The 25,163-nt window shown below is 39.3% G+C and overlaps 1 protein-coding gene and 1 pseudogene across 4 annotated transcripts in view; both read left to right on the top strand.

The window, feature by feature from the left end:
* Positions 1-25,163, top strand: part of SESTD1 (SEC14 and spectrin domain containing 1) — a 138,617-nt gene that overhangs the window by 91,742 nt on the left and 21,712 nt on the right. For all 4 annotated transcript variants that reach the window (XM_055398489.2, XM_088830600.1, XM_055398491.2 and 1 more), the window contains 3 exons: positions 3,933-3,988; positions 6,941-7,152; positions 24,829-24,951. In XM_055398489.2, the coding sequence (XP_055254464.1) occupies positions 3,933-3,988; positions 6,941-7,152; positions 24,829-24,951 (391 nt within the window). The remainder of the gene's footprint in view (positions 1-3,932; positions 3,989-6,940; positions 7,153-24,828; positions 24,952-25,163) is intronic.
* LOC129538362 (F-box only protein 27 pseudogene) lies at positions 12,387-20,224 on the top strand (annotated as a pseudogene).

Genomic DNA, 25,163 nt, shown 5'->3' with positions numbered 1-25,163 from the left:
TGTCGGCAAAGTGATGTCTCGGCTTTTAAATACCCTGTCTAGATTTATCATAGCTTCTCTTGCAAGGAGCTAACATCTTTTAATTTCATGGCTACAGTCACCATCTGCAGTGATTTTGGAGCCCAAGAATATAAATCTGTCACTTGTTTCCAATTTTCACTCATCTATTTGCCATGAAGTGATGGAACCGGATACCCTGATCTTAATTTTTTGAATGTTGGATTTTACATGAGCCTTTTCACTTTGTTTTTTCACCCTCATCAGGAGGCTGTTTAGTTCCTCTTCACTTTCTGCCATTAGAGTTGTATCATCTGTGTATCTGAGGTTATTGATATTTCTCCTGGCAGTCTTAATTCCAGCTTGTGCTTCATCCAGTCTGCATTTCATATGATGTATTCTGCATATAAGTTCAATAAGCAGGGTAACAGTATACAGCTTTCACATATTCCTTTCTCAACTTTGAGCCAGTCCATTGTTCCATGTCCAGTTGTAACTGTTGCTTCCTGTCCTGCATGCAGGTTTCTCAGGAGACAGGTCAGGTGGTCTGGTATTCCCATCTCTTTAAGAATTTTCCACAGTTTGTTGTGATCCACATAGTCAAAGCTTTGCCATAGTCAAGGAAGGAAAAACAAGTGTTTTTCTGGAATTACTTGCTTTTTCTGTGATCCAGTAGATGTTGGCAATTTGATCTCTGATTCCTCTGCCGTTTCTAAATCCAGTTTGTATATCTGGAAGTTCTTGATTCATGTACTGTTGAAGCTTAGATTGAAGGATTTTGAGCATTACCTTTGCTAGCATGTGAAATGAGCTCAATTATACAGTAGTTTGAACATTCTTTGACATTGCCTTTCTTTGGGATTGAAATGGAAACTGACCTTTTCCAGTCCTGTGGCCACTGCTGATTTTTACAAATTTTCTGACATATTGAGTGCAGCACTGTAACTGTTTAATCTTTTAGGATTTGAAATAGCCCAGCTAGAATTCCATCACCTCCGCTAACTTTGTTTGTAGTGATGCCTCCTAAGGCCCACGTGACTTCACACTCCAGGATGTCTGGTTCTAGATGAGTGATCACACTATCATGGCTACCTGGGTCATTTAGACCTTTTTAGTATAGTTCTCTGTATTCTTGCCACTTCTTAATCTCTTTTGCTTCTGTTAGGTCCATACCGTTTCTGTCCTGTATTGTGCCCATCTTTGCATGAAACGTTCCCTTGGTATTTCCAGTTTTTTTAAAGAGCACTCTAGTCTTTCTCATTCTACTGTTTTCTGTTTCTTTGCAGTGTTCACTTAGAAGGATGTCTTACCTCTGCTTGCTATTCTCTGGAACTCTGCATTCACTTCGGTGTATCTTTCCCTTTCTCCTTTGCCTTTCACTTTTCTTTTCTCAGCTACCTGTAAGGTCACTGCAGACAACCACTTTGCCTTCTTGTATTTCTTTTTTGGGAGGAAGGTTTTGGTCACCACCTCCTGTATAGTGTTACAAACCTCCATGCGTAGTTCTTCAGTCACTCTCTCAGATCAAATCCCTTGAATCTATTCATGCAGTCACTTTACTTTCACAAAGCTATAAGTTATCTGTTAAAAGATAACCTCTGTTAATGCAAGCCAAGAGAACTAAGGTAAGCACATTCCATCAATCAAACTTAGCATACAAAAGTTGTGTTAAATTTATTTTTTAATTCTTGAGAATTTGATTACATGTAAAATTTATTGATTTGAATCCAGGTTTCTTTACAAAAGAGTTTTTTGTTAAATAGAAATATACTTTTTTTCTGACCCTGTGTAAAATAGTTTGCAAGAAATATTTTCAAACTGAAAGACTCACCTTCCTTTTTAGAGTTGTACTTTGCTTGTAAAGAGTACAGAAAAGCTTGCAGCTTGAAATAAAATCATTATAACCTTATTTAAATACATTAGCACTTAAATGTCTATCTTGTAGAACTCCTGTGCCCTTGTAAAATATGTGATATTCATGAGTTCAGCTTGGGGAATTTATAGTGTTTTATGACATTGGATGAAGTAATTGTTCATTTGTATTATCTAAATGTAACTACCTAGATGTATCATTTTAAGAGATTTCCATTGCACTTTTCAGCCTTAACAATTTGCAGACCAATTTTATTTCCCCAGGTGAAAGCACTGTAGGAAGCAAATTAATCCTCAGTAATAAAGTAGTCACTAGACAGTAATTTTTCATTAGGAAATTTGAAAGGATCAACACTTACCTTGTCTGTCTCTTTTGAATCTGACCTTAAAAATACAATGAAATTTTGACAAATGCATTGTTACTCTGTTAATCCAAAATAGTCACAGACCAGTAAAGAGAGATAAGGTAGGACAGTTATCAGAAGGTCATAGTTTAATGCCAAATCTTGATTTAAAACAAAGTAAAACAAGTGGTTTGAATATAAGTCTAAAGTTAGAACTAACATTTAGTAACATTCCTACCTTAGAGACCATATAAAAATGTAAATGTAAAAATTTTACATATATGTAAACGTGAGTATGTGTATAGTTATCACACACACACACACACACATGCTGTGTAATTGTGAAAATATCACGCAAGTTGACAAAAATTGGCCAAACCTCTTTATTTCTGAATAGTCTAACAAGAAGTCTGGTGTTTCTCAGAAACATGTTCTTTAGGTAAGACATCCTAACCGGGTACTGGTAGAAAACGAGTTCATAGTCACAGAGTTTAATGCTGTTTTCTGTTTCCCTCTCTGGGAATCTCTGTGAATATTCACAGAATACTGGCTTCCCAGGTAGCGCTAGTGGTGAAGAACCAGTAAAGGAGACAGGAGAGACATGGTTTCGATCCCTGGGTGGGAAAGATCCTCTGGAGAAGGGAATGGCAACCCACTCCAGTACTCTTGCCTGAAAAATTCCATGGACAGAGGAGCCTGTCAGGCTGCAGTCCATGGAGTCACAGAGTAGGACACAGCTGAAGCAACTTAGCACGCATGCATGGGTTCTGAGAAAGTGTTGCAGTAAAGAAACCTGTTTAATTGCTTTCTTAAAATTTCCTGTACTTACATGCCACTGGAACCCTGGTTTTTTCCTACCTAATAGTAATCTCATTCAGTGTCTTGGGAAACCATGGCTTGTGACTGCAGGAAGTATCTGGTGAAATCTTGTATTTGCCAGTCTCTTCCCAAGGAACTCAAGTGTTATTACATAGTCTCTTTTAAGCTTCATACAACAAAATCCCTCTTGGAAATTTCCATCACTTATGTCAGTCCTTAGGAAGCACCTGGGCTATACAAGAGGGGAAGTCCCAGATCAGCTGACCAAAGTGAAAGGCATAGAGCTAGACCTCTTACGGTAGCTAGGCCCCAGACTTTGATTTGTCATGCATCTTTGCTTTATCATCTCCACTTACCGTATGTGTTTAAGAAAGTGAAGGCCATGGTTCAGCTGCAGATGAAATGTTATTAGTCCAGGGAAGAGAGCACATGTGCTAGGGGACACACATACGATTGTCAGAGACTGTTTGCAACTCTCAAGTATTGCTGTAGCTAAGAAACTTTTGATTGGAGGATGGCTGCATGCATGTTTTTAATGTTAATGTTCTTGAGTTATTGTATAGTGACAAATTTCAGTTTAAAGCATGTATCCAGTGGAAAATAACAAAATGGATTCCTCTGATATACTTGAAATAATACTGTAGTTAATAGCAATACATTGTAATTTCCAAGTATTTTATGATTTATCACATAGATGTTTCTTTGACTGCTGCTGTTTAATTATCTCTAATGGGCTTCCTGATGGTTAAGAGAAATTAGCCTGGTAGGCCAATATATTTCAGATTTTCATATTTACATGTCTCTGTTTTGGTACGTATGTATAAAGAATTTCCTTAAGTTATATATTAATAAATAGAAATACATGTAGTTTTAAAAAATTACTCTTTTGGTGCTTGCTAGGTCTGTGGATTTAAACTTTCTTCCATCAGTTGATCCTGAAACTGTTCTTCAGACAGGTAAGATGAGACAACGTATTCATTACTGATAATCATAATCCATTAAACCAGCCATATATTAATCAATAAGATAAAAATGAATTGACTATGTATTATGTTGTAGAAACTCAAGAAATTTTTCAGACTACTCTTTGGTTTAACCTGACAGTATATTAATATACTCCATAATATTAAAAATTATTAATAATGATCAATTTTCTTGAAATATTTGAATTTACTTCTTTATCTGTGACTTGAAGATAAAAACTTCTGTTTCATTGGGTTGCTATGAGGATTATTGAATATGGATTATGTTGCTAGTGTTGTACTTTTATACATTTTCATATTTCATTCCCATAACAACTCCTAGAAAAAATAAGTATTATTTTCTCTATTTGTGTTTGAGGAAGCCAGGGCTTATAGATATTAAAACCCTTGCTCAAGATGAAATGATTATTAAGTTCTATCACCATAACACTAAAGACAAGGTATAAATCCAAAGCCACTTGTTGTGCTCTACAGGTCTCTATGTAAAAACATGAAGCACCTTGCAGTCGCCTTGCACATAATGTGTTCACTTGCTCATAGCTGCGTGATGTGTATATTCCAGCCCAAATAGTGGTTCCACAGATTCTGCAATGCGTTGGAATTTGTTCAAATGAAAATACCTTAATTTTATTTATAATGTATTTTTCTAGTAATAGGACATAATTCTAGTCCTCCTGCATAGCAGGTAATGTTTTAAGCACTTTAAGTGTGCTAACTCACTTATCCTTCACCACACCCCAGTGAAGTAGGTACTCTTGTCATCCCAGTGTTAAGGTGGGGAAACTGAGGCAATAGGATTAGTAACTTATGCAGATTACACAACTGATAATGCTAAATTTGGTACTTGAAGCAAGGCAGTTTGGTTTCTGACTGTGGTCTTTGAAATCAGTATATAGTGCTGCTTCTGTAATGGAAATGATATCCACAAGGAAAACATTAAATAAAGGTAGCAGTCATCAAAATAGAAAAATTAATATGTATTCTGAACTTAATGACTTTTATGGATATATATATGTAAAGAATGTGTGTGTGTGTGTATATATATGTCGAAAGACTACGTAAGTCTTTAAAACAGGTGTTTTTCCAATTATAAAGTGTAATAAAGAGTAAAGAAATAAATTCTGAATATCTTTATTGTATAGATTCAGTTTTCCTTAGTGTTTTCAGTATGATTTGGGTCTTATTTCTTGAAAGAACAAGGAAATAACTGTAATCTGAGTAACTGCATGTTTAGATAGTAAAATAGACTGTCAGTAAAAATGTTGCTTTAGATTAAAAATACCTAATATGATGTTTATATTTAACATTTTAAGAGTTGCTCAAGCAATTGAATTAAGATTTGTATTTTAGAATTATCTTTATATGTCACTGAATCATTTTTGTTTGCTATTGGCTCATAAAGCAAAGATAGAAAATATAAAATGGAGACATTTAAAACAACCTTGGATATTTTTCAGAAATTGGAAATACCTCTAAATCATAAGAAAAAATGTTTATATTATTTAAAGCCATTCAAATTTAGGACAGTTTCTTTAATAAAATTGAAGAGGAAAGAATTTTAAGTGTCTGCATTTTGGGCTCCTTAGTAATAATTATAGTTGTATTATCCTAGAAAAACAATTTACAGTTTATTCACTTTTAAAATTGTTAATATTATATGTATAGCTTTAAATGTTGCACATTCTGTAATTTTAATTTCTTTTGCGTGAGTTATTTTTCTCCATGAGGTTGCTGTAATCAAAGAACATTGAATGCAATTTTTACACTAGGATAGCCCCTCATGATTCACAGTTAGTATGTTGTAGAGACTTATATAGAGATTATCTGAATATTATTTTGTACCAGTAGTGAAGACTTTGTCCCGTTAATCATTCGTTACACACCAACATTTCTCTAAGGTGAAATGATTAAGGGTATGAGTTAATACTGAAATCCTACAACATATTGCTTAGTATTGTTTAGTACCCTCAGACAAATATGCTATATAATTGGTACCATCAGACAGGAAGTCCCAGATTGTAATTGTGCTCTGAAGGGAAAGAGTGTTGGATGGCACAGGATCCTGAGCAGTGAATCCAATAATAAGAATGTGATAGAAAGATAGTTAGATCTAGAAAATATATATGCCATATGTATACTATATACTTACTATGTAGTATGACGTATATGGTATGAATTTATGACACTGGTCTTCCCCGAGTTACAACGTGGTTGCATCCTGATAAACCCATCATAAGTTGAAAATAGCATGTCAGAATGCATTTAATACACCTAAAGTACCAAGCATCATAGCTTACTCTAGCCTACCTTAAACATGTTCAGAACACTTAACATTACCCTACAGTTGGGTGGAATCATCTAAAGCAAAGCCTGTTTTATAATACAGTGTTTAATATCTCATGTAATTTATTGAATAATGTACTGAAAGTGAGGAACAGAATAGTTGTGCGATTACAGATGGTTGTCAGTATATCAGGTGTTTACCCTTATGATTGTGTAGCTGACTGCAAGATGTGGCTCACTGCTGCTGCCCAGCATCACAGAAGTATTATGCTGCATGTTGCTAGCCCAGAAAAAAAAAATTCAAAATTTGAAATATGGATTCAACTGAATGCAACATTGCAAAGTCAGAAAATTGCAAGTCAAACCATCACTAAATCAAGGACTGTCTGTATATGATACAGTTATGATATAGAACATAATGTATAGATAAATGAAATAGTGTATATCCATATGTGTGTGTATACATGCAGTTTTCCTGTTTATTTCTACATAAATTGAAAAATTACATTTTAGTACTTAAGACCTGTTAGGTAATCATAGGCAGGTATGTTCTAAAAATAAGGGACTAAAATTGAGAACATTGAGAAATAAGATTTGTATTTCTTTATGGATATTAATTCTAAGTATCTTTCATTTGTAAAGGGCATGAATTGTTATCCGAATTACAGCAGCGTCGATTTAATGGCTCAGATGGAGGGGTCTCATGGTCTCCTATGGATGATGAACTGCTTGCACAGCCACAGGTTATGAAATTATTAGATTCCCTGAGAGAGCAGTATACCCGCTACCAGGAAGTTTGTAGGCAACGAAGTAAGCGTACACAGTTAGAAGAGATTCAGCAGAAGGTGATGCAGGTAGGTGTCTGTTTTAAATATATTAAATTCTTTTTAAAATCTAAATTTTTTTTTGTTATTCCTACTCTGAACCCGATTTTACACTAAGCCCTATTTACACTATATAGAGAACTTTATTTATGTCAGACCAGACATTCAGACTATTTTTACAATTAGTTCAGTTTAATTCAGTTCAGTCGCTCAGTTGTGTCTGACTCTTTGCGATCCCAAGGACTGCAGCACTCCAGGCCTCCCTGTCCATCGCCAACTCCCAGAGTTTACTCAAACTCATGTCCAACCAGCCATCTCATCCTCTGTCATCTTTTTCTCCTCCCGCCTTCAATCTTTCTCAGCATCAGGGTCTTTTCCAGTGAGTCAGTTCTTCACATCAGGTGGCCAAAGTATTGGAGTTTCAGCTTCAGCATCAGTCAGTCCTTCCAGTGAATATTCAGGACTCATTTTCTTTAGGATGGATTGGTTGGATCTCCTTGCAGTCCAAGGGACTCTCAAGAGTCTTCTCCAACACCACCATTCAAAAGCATCTGTTCTTTCAGTACTCAGCTTTCGTTATAGTACAACTCTCACATCCATACATGACTACTGGAAAAACCGTAGATTTGACTAGATGGACCTTTGTTGGCAAAGTAGTGTCTCTGCTTTTTAATATGCCATCTATATTGGCCATAGCTTTTCTTCCAAGGAGCAAGCGTCTTAATTTCATGGCTGCAGTCACAATCTGCAGTGTTTTGGAAGTCCAAAAAAATAAAAAAATAAAGTCCCCCCCCAAAACTAAATAAAGTCCAAAAGAAATAGTTTGTCACTGTTTCCGCTGTTTCCCCATATATTTCCCATGAAGTGATGGGACTGGATGCCATGATCTTAGTTTTCTGAATGTTGAGCTTTAAGCCAACTTTTTCACTCTCCTCTTTCACTTTCATCAAGAGGCTTTTTAGTTCCTCTTCACTTTCTGCCATAAGGATGGGGTCATCTGCATATCTGAGGTTATTGATATTTCTCCCAGCAATCTTGATTCCAGCTTGGGCTTCCTCCAGCCTAGGGTTCCTCATGATGTACTCTGCATACAAGTTAAATAAGCAGGATGACAACATACAGCCTTGACGTACTCCTTTTCCTCTTTGGAATCAATCTGTTGTTCCATGTCCTGTTCTAACTGTTGCTTCTTGACCTGCATACAGATTTCTCACGAGGCAGGTCAGATGGTCTGGTATTTCCATCTCTTGAAGAATTTTCCACAGTTTGTTGTGATCCACACAGTCAAAGGCTTTGGCATAGTAAATAAAGCAGAAATAGATGTTTTTCTAGAATTCTCTTATTCTCTGGTTCCTTTTCCTTTTCCAAATCTAGCTTGAACATCTGGAAGTTCATGGTTCCATGCTGTTAAAGCCTGGCTTGGAGAATTTTGAGCATTACTTTGCTAGCGTGTGAAATGACTGCAGTTGTGCAGTAGTTTGAGCATTCTTTGGCATTGCCTTTCTTTGGGATTGGAATGAAAACTGACCTTTTCCTGTCCCGTGGCCACTGCTGAGTTTTCCATATTTGCTGTCATATTGAGTGCAGTCTTCACAGCATCATCTTTTAGGATTTGAAATAGCGCAACTGGTGCTTCCTAAGGCCCACTTGACTTTGCATTCCAGGATGTCTGGGTCTGGGTTGGTGATCACACCATCATGATTATCTGGGTCATGAAAATCTTTTTTGTATAGTACTTCTGTGTATTCTTGCCACCTCTTCTTAATATCTTCTGCTTCTATTAGGTCCATGCCATTTCTATCCTTTATTGTGCCCATCTTTGCATGAAATGTTCCCTTGGTATCTTTAATTTTCTTGAAGAGATCTCTAGACTTTCCCTTTCTATTGTTTTCCTCTATTTCTTTGCATTGATCACTGAGGAAGGTTTTCTTATCTCTCCTTGCTATTCTTTGGAATTCTGCATTCAAATGGGTATATCTTTCCTTTTCTCCTTTGCCTTTCACTTTTCTTTTATTCACAGCTATTTGTAAGGCCTCCTCAGACAACCATTTTGCCTTTTTGCATTTCTTTTCCTTGGGGTTGGTCTTGATCCCTGCCTCCTATACAGTGTCATGAACCTCCGTCCATAGTTCTTCAGGCACTCTATCAGATCTAATTCCTTGAATCTGTTCGTCACTTCCACTGTATAATCGTAGGGGATTTGATTTAGGTCATACCTGAATGGTCTAGTGTTTTTCCCTACTTTCTTCAATTTAAGTCTGAATTTGGCAATAAGAAGTTCATGGTCTGTGCCACCGTCAGCTCCTGGTCTTGTTTTTGCTGACTGTATAGAACTTCTCCATCTTTGGCTGCAAAGAATGTAACCAATCTGATTTCGGTATTGACCATCTGGTCAATTAGTATTGACATTTAAATTATATTATTTCTGTGGTGATGATGTTGAGCACTCACCTTACTATATCAGAATGAGCTTCAAAAATAACTAGTTATTGGGAACATCTGTTGTGGTCTTTGTAGTCTTGTAATAAATAACATTTTATTGTTCACTTTGAATTTATTTTAAATTTCTAATAACATTTTTGTTGTTGTTGTTAATTTGGGAGTTATAAAGAGATTTTCTATCCTACCTAAATGATTACCTGTGATATGTTAACTGTATTATTATTTTGTTGCTGTATGGTACTGATAGAAAACATGAAATATATTTAATACTTTCAAAGTTTTATTTCTTTTTAAAATTGATTTTTGTCAGTAGTCTAAAAATACTAAAAATCAGTACTTAGGAAGATATTTCTGTATTTAGGCTACATTTTGGACTTTTATCTGTTGAATTATTAAGAAGTAAATCTTAAATATTTCAGTTTGAAAATTCAGATTAGGAGTGTCCCAGGTTTTTAATATAGATTCATTCATTAGGTAAGTATTTGTTATGTATTTATTATATATAAATTTGGGTTTTGCTACACTGAGCTTAAGAGGGGAGAGAGTGTGTTAGGTGTTTCCAGGGAATGATTGCAGTGCTGTGGGCATTCATAGGAAGGATCATTCCTCTGGGGGCAGATCTGTAAGACTTAGTGGAAAAAGGCAGTGCGTGAGCTTATCCCCAAGAATGGGTAACCTCTACTTTCGGTTTTAAAGGAGAATTGGCATCCTGTGGAGGAGAAAGGATCACATTAGTAAATAATAACAGCATTAAATCCCAGGATCTACTGAAGAAAAAGGCAGCCATAGGTACCAGGAAGTGTTTGGCCTGTAATCATGAAGCGTGGCCCGTGAGCGTGAGCTGAGTCCCTGTTCCTCCATGTATTTGCTGTGTGATCCTGGTCACATTTTTACCACCTGAAACTCAGTTTCTCTTCCTTCTTTCTTTCACATATAAAACAGGGATAACAGGACCTCTTTTGAAAGGTTTGTTGAAAGAACCCAGCACGCATCTAATGGTATCTATTTTATTTATTCCCAGTGAACTAGATTCTGGTCTAGAATTCTTGTTCAGCTATTGGAAAACTTGTTCTGTGAAGGGCCAAATAGTAAATGTTTAGGCTGTTTGGTTCATATAGTTTTCTTGCAGCTATAGCAGTTTAACTGCTATTGTAATGCATATTCATTATGTAAACAAATGTGTTAGACTGTGCTCCAGTAAAACTTTATTTATAAGAACAAGCGGGAACTTGCTTGACAGTCCAGTGGTTAAGACTCCATGCTTCTAGTGCGCAGGGCACTGGTTTGATCACTGGTCAAGGAACTAAGATCCTGTATGTCATGGTTGCGGCCAAAATTAAAAATAAAAATAAAATTAGATTATTAAAAAGAAGTGGTGGGCTAGAATTGTCCTGCAGGCAGTAGTTTGCTGACCTTAGACTAGAGCATTAGGGAATCACGGGGAGGAAGGCTTGAAAGGAAGGATGGAATTGGATCATGGAAGATCTTGAATTCCAGGCAAAATGATTTAGGCTTTATCTCATGATAACTACATACAAACTGAAGATTTCTGAGCATGTGTTAATGATATATAACTTTTTCTATGTATTATATTCATCAATTAAAGATAGCTTTTATTAAACTCAGATAAACTTTAGCTAAGTAGCGTGAGAGTAGCTTTGAAAACCATAAGGTGGAATAGCGCAGCAGTGTAACGTGCCCCGGTCACCTGTGTCCACCTTCTTCCACCACATCCAGGTTGTTTGATCTTGGGAAGGACGTGTACTTCTCAGTGCCCTCGCTTTCTCCTCAGCAAACCGAGGAGAGCAACAGTGATATTAATACCTACTTAAAAGGGCTGTTTCTTACCTACTTAATAGCAACTTAATAGGGCTATTTCTGCTTCATTGACTATGCCAAAGCCTTTGACTGTGTGCATCACAATAAACTGGAAAATTCTGAAAGGGATGGGAATACCAGACCACCTGACCTGCCTCTTGAGAAACCTGTATGCAGGTCAGGAAGCAACAGTTAGAACTGGACATGGAACAACAGACTGGTTCCAAATAGGAAAAGGAGTACGTCAAGGCTGTATATTGTCAACCTGCTTATTTAACTTATATGCAGAGTCCACTATGAGGAACGCTGGGCTGGAAGAAGCACAAGCTGGAATCAAGATTGCTGGGAGAAATATCAATAACCTCAGATATGCAAATGACCCCATCCTTATGGCAGAAAGTGAAGAGGAACTCAAGAGCCTTGATGAAAGTGAAAGAGGAGAGTGGAAAAGTTGGCTTAAAGCTCAACATTCAGAAAACTAAGATCATGGCATCTGGTCCCATCACTTCATGGGAAATAGATGGAGAAACAGTGGAAACAGTGTCAGACTTTATTTTTTTGGCTCCAAAATCACTGTGGATGCTGATTGCGGCCATGAAATTAAAAGATGCTCTACTCCTTGGAAGGAAAGTTATGACCAACCTAGACAGCATATTAAAAAGCAAAGATATTACTTTGCCAACCAAGGTCCATCTAGTCAAGGCTACAGTTTTTCCAGTGGTCATGTATGGATGTGAGAGTTGGACTGTGAAGAAAGCTGATCACCGAAGAATTGATGCTTTTGAACTGCGGTGCTGGAGAAGACTCTTGAGAGTCCCTTGGACTGCAAGGAGATCCAACCAGTCCATTCTAAAGGAGATCAGTCCTGGGTGTTCACTGGAAGGACTGATGCTGAAGCTGAAACTGCAATACTTTGGCCACCTCATGCGACGAGTTGACTCACTGGAAAAGACTGATGCTGGGAGGGATTGGGGGTGGGAGGAGAAGGGGACGACAGAGAATGAGATGGCTGGATGGCATCACCGACTCTGTGGACATGAGTTTGAGTGAACTCTGGGAGTTGGTGATGGACAGGGAGGCCTGGCGTGCTGTGATTCATGGGGTCGCAAAGAGTCGGACACAACTGAGCGACTGAACTGAATAGGGCTGTTAACAGAGATTAAGAAGATTTAATTTAATAAGTGTTCAGTGCTTGGCACATAATGAGTTTTTATTAATAATAGCATTTTCTCACCTCTTAAAATGAGTATCTGTTATACAGTAGTGTGACATTGTGCCCGGTGGAATGTAGTGGTGAGTAAAAACAGACAACGTCCCACTCTTCGGTGCATAGTTACATAATTACAGAAATAGTTGTAAAATTGCTACCATGCCAAGTCCCAAGGACAGTGAAGGGAGGAAGGTTGAGAAAGAAGACAGTATCAGAGATGAAGCATTTCTGACTTGCGAGACTTAATGGATGGTGGTGTTCTCTAGTGTGCTCTAGGGAGCATTGGACAGGGCTTGGGATTATGTGCAGAGGGGAAAGGTGTGGAAAATCATGAGTTTGACTTTAGACATGTTTAGACATTTCAGGGGACTTTGAGACATCTAAGAAAAGATATATAAAGGTAGTTCCAACAGGTCCTGAAATGAGAAATCTGGGCCTGTGTGTCATTGGTGTATGAATAGTAATTAAAACATTCATGGGGTGAGAGTTGCCCAGGAAAGGAACTGAGAGTCGATGAGAGGAGGGCTTTTTAACTGAGCTTTGAGAAACTCCAGCATTTAATGACAGGATATAGGAGCATATTCTTGAAGAGAAGGCAGTGAAGGATTGGCCAGAGATAAAGAATAAAAGTATAAAGAGCTGTGTATCGTGAAAGCAAGCCCAAAGAAGAAAACATGTCAGGGAAGGAGTTGGGAACCCTCTCAAATGCTGCAGAAGGGCGGAATAAGAAGATGAAAACATATCCACTAAGAATCCATAAGATCCAGGTTGCTGGTGATGGCAGGGCCAGGAGCTCGTTGGAGTGAACTCAGCTATGAGTGAAATGCGGTAGAGGAGACGCTGAGTGCAGAGAACTCATTGCGAATGTTGGCTCTGAAGGAAGGATGAGAAATAGAGCAGTGACTAGAAGTGAGAGTGTGTTAATTTGCTAGGTGTGCTGTATTGAAATGTTACCGACTAGCAGACTTAACCGGAGAAGGCAATGGCACCCCACTCCAGTACTCTTCCCTGGAAAACCCCATGGACGGAGGAGCCTGGTGGGCTGCAGTCCATGGGGTCGCGAAAAGTCGGACATGACTGAGCGTCTTCACTTTCACTTTTCACTTTCATGCGCTGGAGAAGGAAATGGCAACCCACTCCAGCGTTATTGCCTGGAGAATCCCAGGGACAGGGGAGCCTGGTGGGCTGCCATCTATGAGGTCGCACAGAGTTGGACACAACTGACATGATTTGACAGCAGCAGCAGCGGACTTAACAGAAATTTGTTTTCTCTTTGTTCTAGAGGCTAAAAGCCCAAGATCAGGGAGTTGGTAGGGGTGATCCTACCTGAGGACAGTGAAGGGATGACCTGTGCCAGGCCTCTCTCCTTGGCACGCTGCAGCCTTCTCCTCTCTGTTTCCTCACGTCATCTTCCCTCTATACCTGCCTGTGTTTGAACTTTGTCTCCTTTTAAGAACACCAGTCAGATTAGGGCCCACTCTAATAACCTCATTTTAATTTAACTGCCTCTTTAAAGAACCCTGTCTTCAGATAAATGTTTGTTATATCCTGAAGTACTGGGGCTTAGGATGTCAACGTATGGGGAGGGGGGCAGTGTAGTTTGTTTGTCTGTTTTTGTAATATGGGAAACTAAGAGGCTTAGTTTGGAGGAGGAAAGGTTCTGTTTGGAGGGAGGAGTTGAATATGCAAGAGAGAAAGAATAATTAATACTATCAAGTTTGTGACAAGGTGGAAATGAATGGACTCCAAAGGAGAACTGAAGGGATTAGCTTTAGAATGGAAGAGAGCTAACTCCATTGTAACAGGAGGGAACTAGGTGGGATGAGTTCAGAGTTGCCTCTGTGTATGTCAGAAGATGACTGAGTTCTGGAGTGATGAGGTGTTTTTTGTAAGGTAAGAGACAAACTTGATCTGCTTTGTGGTAGAGGTTTGGAGGCAGGGCAGGGATGGAAAGGACAGTAGTTAAAGATGATTAGAAGTTTAAATCGAATGGAAATGATTGAGAATTTTTTTTTTTTTTTGAGATTGTAAGAGTGAAATTATCATGGATATATAGATGTGCTTTTAGGTAGTGTTGGCCCTAACTTTATGGTGGAAACTTTCTGACCTATTCCTGTGAATACATGGCTGGCTGTTAACATGCAGGCAGCAGAGAATGTGGGTGATGGGATTCCTCCAGCATTTGTGCTTTGCTCTGTGGGATCAGGAGCAAAGGTGTTAGTGCATTTTTGAAATGATGGACCAGCTCAAATGGATAAAGAGTGAAGAAACTAGAGAAAAGAGATGAGGATTCTTAAAATGATGGTGATGATGGCAATGGGATTATCGTTAAAAACAACCTCATTTCAATTACATTTTATTTATGAGCATTACATGTAAATTAGAAAATTAATATTCATCATGTGATGTTTTCTACACTTTGTTTTCACAGGTCACATTTTAGGGAAAGATCTGTTTTTCTTGCCAAAATGATTACTTAAGTTTAGCTATTTAGTAACATATCATGTGGGCACACACGGTATAAACTACCATCTTCAACGTTTCTAATTTGGGGGAAATGAAATTTCTTGTTTATGTAAAAATAATCATAAAGTTGACTACCTCTGCTTAGAATTAATGAAAGTTGAAAATTTTCAGATTTCTTTTTTTAGTGATTTATCACTGAAAACAGAACATAATGAAAAAGAAACCAATAGCTCTCATAGATGAACTATATGATAAGTAGTAACCATTGCAGTTATCCATCGCTTATTCTCCACAGTTCAGATTGGTATCATTACACTTCATATGGAATGCAGAAGTACTCTATGTTGCTGCCACTACATTTTAAAATGAGATTTCACATGCTTCTGGACAGGAGGTGATACCACGTCACTGAAATAAGCTATCCTTATTCTGATTATTTATTATGGCAGTAATTTTGACTAGCATTGCAAATATTTCTAGAATCATCTGTGTGATTTTCTTTGTAGAAAAGAACCATAGGTGCAAATAGGATACACTCTCAGTTGCGTAAGAATGCAGCTGGAGTCTGTGATCCCATTTTTCCGTATTCTTTCTTCTGGCCAGATGCTTCACGTTTCTTTATTATGCTCTTCTGCCTGTTTTGACCTCACATACATCCTGAAATTCTCTCATGTAGTCTTTGGAAGTCAACCTGGCCGGGAATAAATGTCAGTTAGTCACATGCATTTTTGGCCTCTTCAGATACTTATTATGGTGGATTTTAAGAGCACACCTCCAAGGTTTTACTTTGCATATAAACGTAACCATTTGAGAGGTCACATTGATAAGGGTTGTGCGTGAAACTGTGTTTGCTTTAATATTCATATCGACTGAGCAATAGGTCCTGATTGAAATTAAGTTTTAGAACCCATTTTGGCAAGCCACTGTCATTAATGTATTTAAATACACTTGTTTACTGGGGCATCAACCTCAGTTTGCATCATTTTTATTAGAAATAGTCATACGTTTATGGTGTGCCTGTTACTGATGGTGCATTCTAAGGGAAATTACTTTGAGCATATGTTAAAACTGTACGTACATGTGACTGTGTAACTGAGTTTGTGTGTGTGTGCATGCCAAAAGATGTCTTTGCTGTACTTGAGGTTTATTTTTAAGTGACCCTTTGAAAGTTCTCTGCTAATGAGTTGTTTTTCCTCAGTTATCATGATTTATATTAACCTGCTTCTTTTGTTTCTAGAGTTTACATGTTTTCTAGAGTTTTAAAGTTTAGATGTTTAAATAATATTGTCTTAAGTTTTTAAAAATAATGTACATTTTAACATTAGTTACCATTTTTGAGTTATTTTTATTCCATCCTTATTTTTAGAATTTAGATATTTTCAGTGAAATAAATTAGCACTTGTTTAAAATACTTAAATGCTATTATATAGCCTTTATATTCATAATGCATCATAATATATGAGAAGCAGATGAGTCCACCAAGCGAATGGAAACTTGTTTCAAAGTGTTTACATACACTTACTTAAAACTTACTTAAATGCTCTTTACTTAAAACTTTCTCTCTTTTTTTAGATGAATTTATTTAGGGGAGGGTGTTGCGGAGAGTCTTCGTTGCTGCACTCAGGCTTCCTCTGTTGCAGGGAGCGACAGCTCCTCTTCGTTGTCGTGTGCGAGCTTCTCACTGCAGCGGCCTCTCTCGCTGCAGGGTGCACGGCATGCTGCAGTGGTCGCAGCACGTGAGCTCGTCGTCGCGGCTCACAGGCTCTGGGGGGTGGAGGCAGTAGTCGTGGTGCTCAGGCTTAGTTGTTTTGCGGCATGTGGAGTCTTCCCGGACCAGGGATCGAACTGGTGTCCCTTGCATTGCAAGGCCGATTTTTAACCACTGAACCACCAAGGAAGCCCAAAACTTTCTCTTCCTCTTCCCATTTTTTAAAAGCATAGAATAAAACAGTTAGTTCAGGAATTTGCTTAAGAAATACATGGATTTTATTGTAAAAATGTAGATGTGAGACAAGGTTTATAAAGAATGATAAATGGAACTTTTTCCTTCAGAACAAGTGAGAAAAACAGAGACTAACAACTATTCCTACCATCCTCTGTGCTCAAGTATCTTACATATAATGACTATAATCGTGTCAGCAGTCCTGTGTGATGGACCAGTCTTTCACCTCCTGAGGGCAGAGCCAGAAATCAGATTTTAGAGTCATGTTTAGTGCTTTCTCCAGACCGAACTGCTTATCTGTCTGTTGTGAAAGAGTGATAGTTTGCACAGGCTGGCAGACACAAACAGCAGCCTTGTACCCTTCAAAAACAGCTTATACAAAAGAGTAAAGCAGAGAATGTGGAGATGTTGAGGAACATTGTATTCTAAAGAGCATCTGCTGCTATGGGTTTGCAGATTAATTTAGGACTCTGAAAGCATGAATTTAGCAAAGAAAATCATGGCAGTGAGGTTATTCCAGTGAGTCAAAAATAATACTTAAACTTTTGTTTTTGAGTTTTTGCTTTCTAGTACTAAAATCTTGTAGAAAAAGGTAGAAGCTACGAATATATTAATATTTAAGATACTAGGACAGGAAAGGGGACAGGCACCAAAAGATAAAGCCCGAAAGAATGGCATACTATTAGTAAGCAAACATTCACAATTTATTTATTCTAATATATAGAAACACACCTGAAGAGATTTCTGTTTTAAACTTGGTGGAAGTATTTTAAAAGCAGTTGTCAGCTATATAGATGCAAAACCAGAAACAGAAAACCTGGTTGGGAGGCTACCACAGGGATCTCGGTAAGGCCTGAAGCAGGTTTCAATGCAGTTTTATTTTGAAAGTCAAAACAACAGGACTCTAAGGGTATCAGATACGCAGGATGTAAGAAAAAAAAAAAGGAGCAAAAAATGACTCTGAGGGATTTTTGACTTGAGAATATTGCTCCAAATTATAACTTTAAAATGTGTAATTTATAATAATGCTTTTTAAAGTATTCTTATTATGTAGGAAGTTTCAAAATTAAAAAGAAATGCGTAATCACAAGAATGTTGTTTTTATTTGGATTTGTTTGACATCCAGAAATCAGCTGTGTAAGTTCAGACAAATCAGAAGCATCCAGGCCCTTGGAAATGAAAAACAACTCATTTTTAAAAATAGATCAAAAGAAAAGTAAACAGTTCAGTAGAAAATGTAAGACCAAAATCATCAGCATGAGATGAATCTTGAAAGATGAAAAAGAGGTCAGGAAGAGAAGGGGCTCAAAGATTTCAGGCAGCAGGACAGCCCTTATTAAAGCAAGACTAGTGAGAGAGCATGGCACCCTTAAGGAGCACTGAATGTCCAGGGTGGGCTCAGTTAAAGGAGGAAATGGTGATGCATAGGCAAGGGCCCATTATCCATGGCATCATATGCCATCGTATGCCATGTCAGCTAGCCACGTTGCATCCTGAATGCTACACAGAACCACACTGGGAGAGATATTTCAACAAAGATGGGTATTCAGTCCACATGAAAAGATTTTCATTTAGTGTGGTGTTCTGCTTTTCCTCTCTGGTTATTAACAAACAGTAAGTCTTACTCTTTTTTTTTTTTTAACCAATCTATGTTAGAAAATATAAAATCAAAAAGTAAATCACATCTACTTTGTTTCCAGAAAACTTTCCCCTAGTTTTAGTCAACTTAGTATCATACACCTAGGAACTTAACAACATTCTTATGCTCTAACTAGTTTTTTTCTTAGTTACCATCTCTAACCCACTTTTGTAATAAACATAAGTGATTTCAAATTATTTGAATCATTGCTACAATCATTGTACAATCATTGCTACATTGTTTTGCTTGACTATTTACCCATCTCATCTCTTCCATTAAGGTTGAAGTAACTGAGGGCAAGAACCCCATTACAAGAGTTTTTTGGAAATGGCAAAAAACATTTTGGTTGTCAGATACTATTTCTCCCAGAGCTCCTGTGTAGGTGTTTCTCAATAAATTGCACTAAGAATCTAAGAAAATAAAAATTATAAACAAAACAGTAGTATATATATGTTGTGAAGGTTTATTTTCAGTTAAAACTCTCATGACTTGACTGTTTCATACAGAAGTGTTGTAGAGAGTAATTTTATAGTGTATATTAGCCATTAACATTACAAGATCATTGGACCCAGGATGTCATTGAAAACATTTTCTAAGAAAACAATAGAGGATTGGAGAAAAATTCTGTTGTATGACTGCTGTATAATATTCATGTTTAAGTTACTTAGATGGAGGGGAGGCAAGGTGAAGGCCCACTGGTGAGGAGCTCTGGCTGAGATGCAGGCAGCCACAGGGCCTGGCGAGGAGACCACGGGGGCCTCAGCCTCCCAGGGCCCGCGCGCCTGTATTCCCACTGCCGACCCCAAACCCGAGGAGGCGCCCGGCTTAAACCAACTGCCCATCGAGATGCTCCTGGAAGTGCTGAGCTACCTGCCAACAAGCGTGCTGCTCAGGCAGTGCCGCCACGTGTGCTGGTACTGGCGCTACCTGGTGGACACCCGGGCCGTGTGGCTGAGCATCTTACCCTACAGCCACGCTAAGCTGTGGCCCGTCCTCCGCACCTGCCTGCCCCCAGACGACGACGACGACCCCAGGCCCTGCCTCTTGGGCCGCTTCTGCGAGCGCAGACCCTTAGGACGCAATCTCTACCCGAACCCCCGTGGCATAGATGCCTTCCTGCCTTGGAGGACACTCAACTGTAGAAGCTGGAGACAGGGGGAAAGCTGGGAGGAAGACCGCAGGCTAGTTCCCGAGAACTCTTTCCAGCCTTTCTACAGGTGGTGTTACAAGAAGCAAGTGTTGGACCTGGAAAAGGAGGGTCTGTGGCCGGAACTCCTGGATAGTGGAAAGATTGAGATTTGTATCTCTGCCTGGTGGGCAGACCAAGAAACCTTGGTCTGTCTGTATGAACTGATTGTCTGACTTCTAGATGCCGAGCAGGCCCAGCTACATCATTTCTCTCCTAGTCCAGTCCATCAAGGTAGAACCAGTATCCCTTTTAAGACCAACCACGTGTTCTCCAACCTCAAGAAGGGCGTCCGCTTTGTGTCTCTGGAACACTGGATTTGGGACATGGGGTTCCTGCCTGAGGACTATGGAATCTTCGTGCCCAAGGCCAGTGTGATTATACGGGTCTGTCAACTCTGCTGCTAAGTCACTTCAGTCGTGTCCGACTCTGTGTGACCCCATAGGCGGCAGCCCACCTGGCTCTCCCGTCCCTGGGATTCTCTAGGCAAGAACACTGGAGTGGGTTGCCGTTTCCTTCTCCAATGTGTGAAAGTGAAAAGTGAAAGTGAAGTCGCTCAGTCGTGTCCAACTCCTAGCAACCCCGTGGACTGCAGCCTACCAGGCTCCTCCGTCCATGGGATTTTCCAGGCAAGAGTACTGGAGTGGCTTGCCATTGCCTTCTCCGCTGTCAACTCTAGTGGAGGATTATCCTTGTTAAACAACCTGAGTGTGCCTTCCAGCACCATTGGCTGGGCCACCTCAATAATCAAGGGCTTGTAGTTCCTGGCATCCTGGGATCTCCTGGGTCCAATCAAGGGTTCCACTGGGCCCTGTCTTTAAATTCTACGAGAAACTATGAGAACGTTTTTACATCAGGTCTGCTGGCTGCTGCTGCTCTAATACAGCCCCTGTTCTACGGAGTGGAGACACACAGGTGAACACAGGGAAATGGTGAGAGGGCTCCTCACCCTCCCCCCACACGCCAGGCCCCTCTGGTTCTTCCCTCTTACCCTCTGCCCTTCTGTTCCTGCTGCAGAGGCATCATTGGTTGCTTCCAAGAAGCCATCTCCTCACCTCCGAACTAGAAGCTCAATCCCTGTGGCTGAGTAATTCCAGCCCCTAAACTGTGATTTCAAACCTGGGACCAAGACTCAAGAGCTGAAAATAAAACTAGCTCAAAAAATGTTTGGAGGCAGAGGGTTCTGCCCACGCAGTGAGGAATGAATTGGTCCCCTATATACAATTGCTCTGAGTTGTATAGTGTATAAAATTATTTTGTTACTTTGAAATTCTTTTTAAATATGGAGAGAGTAAATCAGGAATATATCTGTCGATCATAGGTAATAAAATTTTGCCAAAGCTGAATAGAAATACAGTGTTAACAGCTTGATGACTACTCAGTTCAGGGTAAGGCGTTGTTTCAGTTGAGAGAAAACTGTTCAGAAGAAAACAACTGTAGAAGGCATTCTCCAGTCAAGAGAATGGAAGAGTCAGAACCCTATTTCCTAAGCTCTAAGGAAATCGTGGGATTAGAGATGATCAGTCAGGGTTAGAAATTTAGGCAGGTGGTGGACATGGGCACAGCGTCACAGTGACACCACATTTGTGACATTCTGGTCATGAGGGTGAGAGAGAACCGTGCAAAAGCAGGATCCGGCTGTACCCACCCCAGTCCAGGGGTCATGGCTGCCCCCTCCCTGCTGCAGGATCCCTAAGGAGCTCCAGGTCTCCGGATGGAAAGCACATGAAGCTGCTGCTGCCTTTGATGTGTCCACCCTGAAGTGTCCCCCCACCTGCAGTAGAAGATGGGACACAGCCCGAGGGGGAGGGTGCTTCATCATTTTCATCGAAAGGGAAGTGTGACAGGTTGAAACTGACCTGAGAGTCATGACCACATGTAGTGTGTGGTTCTGGAGTAGATACACTGGTTTGGACAGTGAAACTCTGGAGGATATTTTTGGGTCAGCTGGAGGACTTTGGATAGAAGGAATATGAAGCAAGCATTCACAGGAAGGGAAAGGTGGAAACCATTGCCTGAAAAAAGAACCATATAATTTAATTTTGATGTATATGTACTGCAGTCTGGGGTGCTGCAGTACCTTGGGTCGCAAAGAGTTGGACATGGCTTAAGGACTGAACAACAATATATGCTTCTGTCTACATTGTGCATATATGCATTTATACAGTTATTTTATATATGCCACATTAAAATAGAATAGTATGTAAGTTACTTAGATGCTCAGCAGTGGAGGACTGGAGCTGTGGCCACAGGTGTACTAGTTACTTGATGTGGGACATTACCTACTTAGCTGTTAGTGCTGGTGGGTGATTGGATGGTTTGGGCAAAGGAGAGAGCAGGAGGGTGAGGCAGGCACGGAGGTTGACCTTCTTAAGAAAGAGGTTTAGAGCCACTGAAAATGATAGCAACTACAGCCACATGAAAGTGAAAAGCCCAAGAGAGAAATTACTTGTATGCTATGACAGTCACCTGCAGCACTTAAATCTGGAGGAACACATGAAAATGAAATGCGTGTGAGAAGCTAATGAGAGGAAATGCACATGATTCTTCCTTAGGTTGGGGTTGTGGTTCTTGTTCAGTTGCTCAGTCGGGTCTGACTCTTTGCAATCCCATGGACTGCAGTACGCCAGGCTTCCCTGTCCTTCACTGTATCCTGGAGTTTGCTCAGACTCATGTCCATTGAGTCGGTGATGCCATTCAACCATCTCATCCTCTTCTCCCGCCTTCAGTCTTTCCCAGTATCAGGGTCTTTTCAGTGAGTCAGCTCTTCACATCAGGTGGCCAGAGTATTGGAGCTTCAGCATCAGTCCTTCCAATGAATATTCAGGACTGATTTCCTTTAGGATGGACTGGTTTGATCTCCATGCTGTCCCGGGGACTCTCAAGAGTCTTCTCCAGGACCACAGTTCAAAAGCATCATTTCTTCGGCGCTCAGCCTTCTTTATTGTCCAGCTCTCACACATGTACCTGACTGCAGGAAAAAGCATAGCTTTAACTATGTGGACGTATTGGGCAAAGTGATGTCTCTGCCTTTTAATACCCTGGCTGGGTTTGTCACAGCTTTTCTTGCAAGGAGCAAGTGTCTTTTAATTTCATGGCTTCAGTCACCGTCCACAGTGATTTTGGAGCCCCAAGAAAATAAAGTCTGTCACTGTTTCCATTTTTCTCCATATGCCATGAAGTGCTGGTGTCAGATGTCATGATCTTTGTTTTGTGAATGTTGAGTTTTAAGCCAGGTTTTTCACTCTCCTCTTTCACCTTCATCAAGAGTCTCTCTAGTTCCTCTTCATGGTCTGCCGCAAGGGTGGTGTCATCTGCATATCTGAGGTTATTGCTATTTCTCCCAGCAGTCTTGATTTCAACTTGAGCTTCATCTAGCCTGGCATTTCACATATTGCACTCTGCATAAAAGTTAAATAAGTAGGGTGACAATATACAACCTTGACGTACTCCTTTCCCAATTTTGAACCAGTCCGTTGTTCCGTGTCTGGTTCTGACTGTTACTTCTTGACCTGCATGCAGGTTTCTCAGGAGGCAGGTATGATGTGGTACTTTTTTATAATTATTAGAACTACATAAATTCTTAGATTTTAAAATGAATATATTAACCTGATAGTAGCTATGGAATGCATTATAGGTCTGTGATAAGATAAGCCTGTCTCACTGAGTCTCTAGTATTACTTTGCTGTGGGTGTGCATGCGTGTATGCACGCCTGCTTAGTCTCTTAAGCATGTTTGACTCTTTGCAGAGATATCCTTATTCATTTCTGGGGAGCTCTGCTAAGTTAAGATTTAGGACTTAACCATATGTCTGCCGTTGAATTTCTGTTTTGAATTTAGCTTACTAAATAATAATTTAGCTTGGTAGAGCTGCATAATATTTTTTTCTGTTAGAATTGCTTCACTGTGTCTATGTAGTTTTAGAGTATATATGTTTGTGGGTAGAGTAAGCAAAACCCATTTTACTTCTGCATGCGAATTTGATCTTCTTCTGCATGAGATTTTGATCTTACCTGTCTCGCTCTATTCCCTTGAAAACTTGATGAAAATTACAATGTCAACTGTGTTATTATGTCAGCAACATTTCTTGTAATAAAAATTATTCTGGACCTGGATTGGAAGAATTGTTAATAACTTCATGGAAGGCATCACTTTGCACATCTTTGATCTCAGTGACTTTTACAATGAGCATGACACTTGTGTGGTGTGAGGTTTTAATAGAGTGTCTCCCATAGCTCTCCCATATGGATCTCATCTCCTGAACTGATGGACTGCTTCAGGGACTTAGCAAAAGAGAAACACCCAGTGCTGCTCTGTTGGCCAACTGTAGCCCCTCCCTACATCTTTCTGAGTCGATTGGTGCCAGTGGGACTTTAGATGGTCCTTCAGGCCCCTAGAGTGTATTGCAGAAGTATAATCCTACTGTTCTTAATTTTCAAAGTGAGAAAAATAGTTTATCTCTCTATCAGTTAATTCATTCTGTTTTCTCGATACTTTGGAAATAACTCTAGATGATGAGTCAAGACATGTGACTCTTAGTTACTAAATAATGACTTCTATTACCTTGAACAAGTCACTGAATCTTTCTGAAAGTCACTTTTCTTATTAGATAAAAAATTTCACAGATGTCATTTTTGATGCCCCTTCCAATTTTAAATCCTGTAGTTCTCTGATTTTCTTATCATCGTAAGTTAGTTTTTAATCCTATCTTATGGAAGCATCCCAGATTTTTTTAACCTGGCAGATAATCAGGTAGCTGAAAGCCTAAGATGCTCTAGTGTAAATTTTATCAAATTTAAGTTTGGGAAAGTTGTCACATTATAGCTGTATAGTTCCAAAAGAAACATTTACTATATACAGTAAAATACAGTGTTCAATAAAATAGAATTTAAAGAATTTAAATTAAAAATACTTGAGGAACTTTGGGAGGGGTAAACCAATTATAATGAAAGCTTGAGAAGTTTTTGATTATTTTAAAATTTCATCTCAACTTCCATTCATAGGTTGTGAACTGGCTTGAAGGGCCTGGATCAGAGCAGCTGAGAGCCCAGTGGGGAATTGGAGACTCCATCCGGGCTTCCCAAGCGCTCCAGCAGAAGCATGAAGAGATCGAGAGCCAGCACAGTGTGAGCTGCTCTTTTCTCTGCAAGTCACAGTGCGGTCGTCCATGATGATTAATAGAGTGTGTGTACTGAGTGGCACGTCGCTGTATACTCTGGTTCAGGGTCATAAAGTACAGTCTGGTTACCAAGCACAGTGATCGCATTCGGCCACTCTGTACACATTCATGAGATGCTTGGGTTTGGTTTTCAGTTTAGAAACACAATTCATGTGAAAT

The sequence above is a fragment of the Moschus berezovskii genome, chromosome 2 (assembly GCF_049115385.1).
Source record: "Moschus berezovskii isolate FMDL1 chromosome 2, NW_MosBer_1.0, whole genome shotgun sequence".
NCBI lineage: Eukaryota > Metazoa > Chordata > Mammalia > Artiodactyla > Moschidae > Moschus > Moschus berezovskii.
Note: the sequence above shows the minus strand (reverse complement) of the source record. Positions and strands in the feature narration are given on the sequence as shown.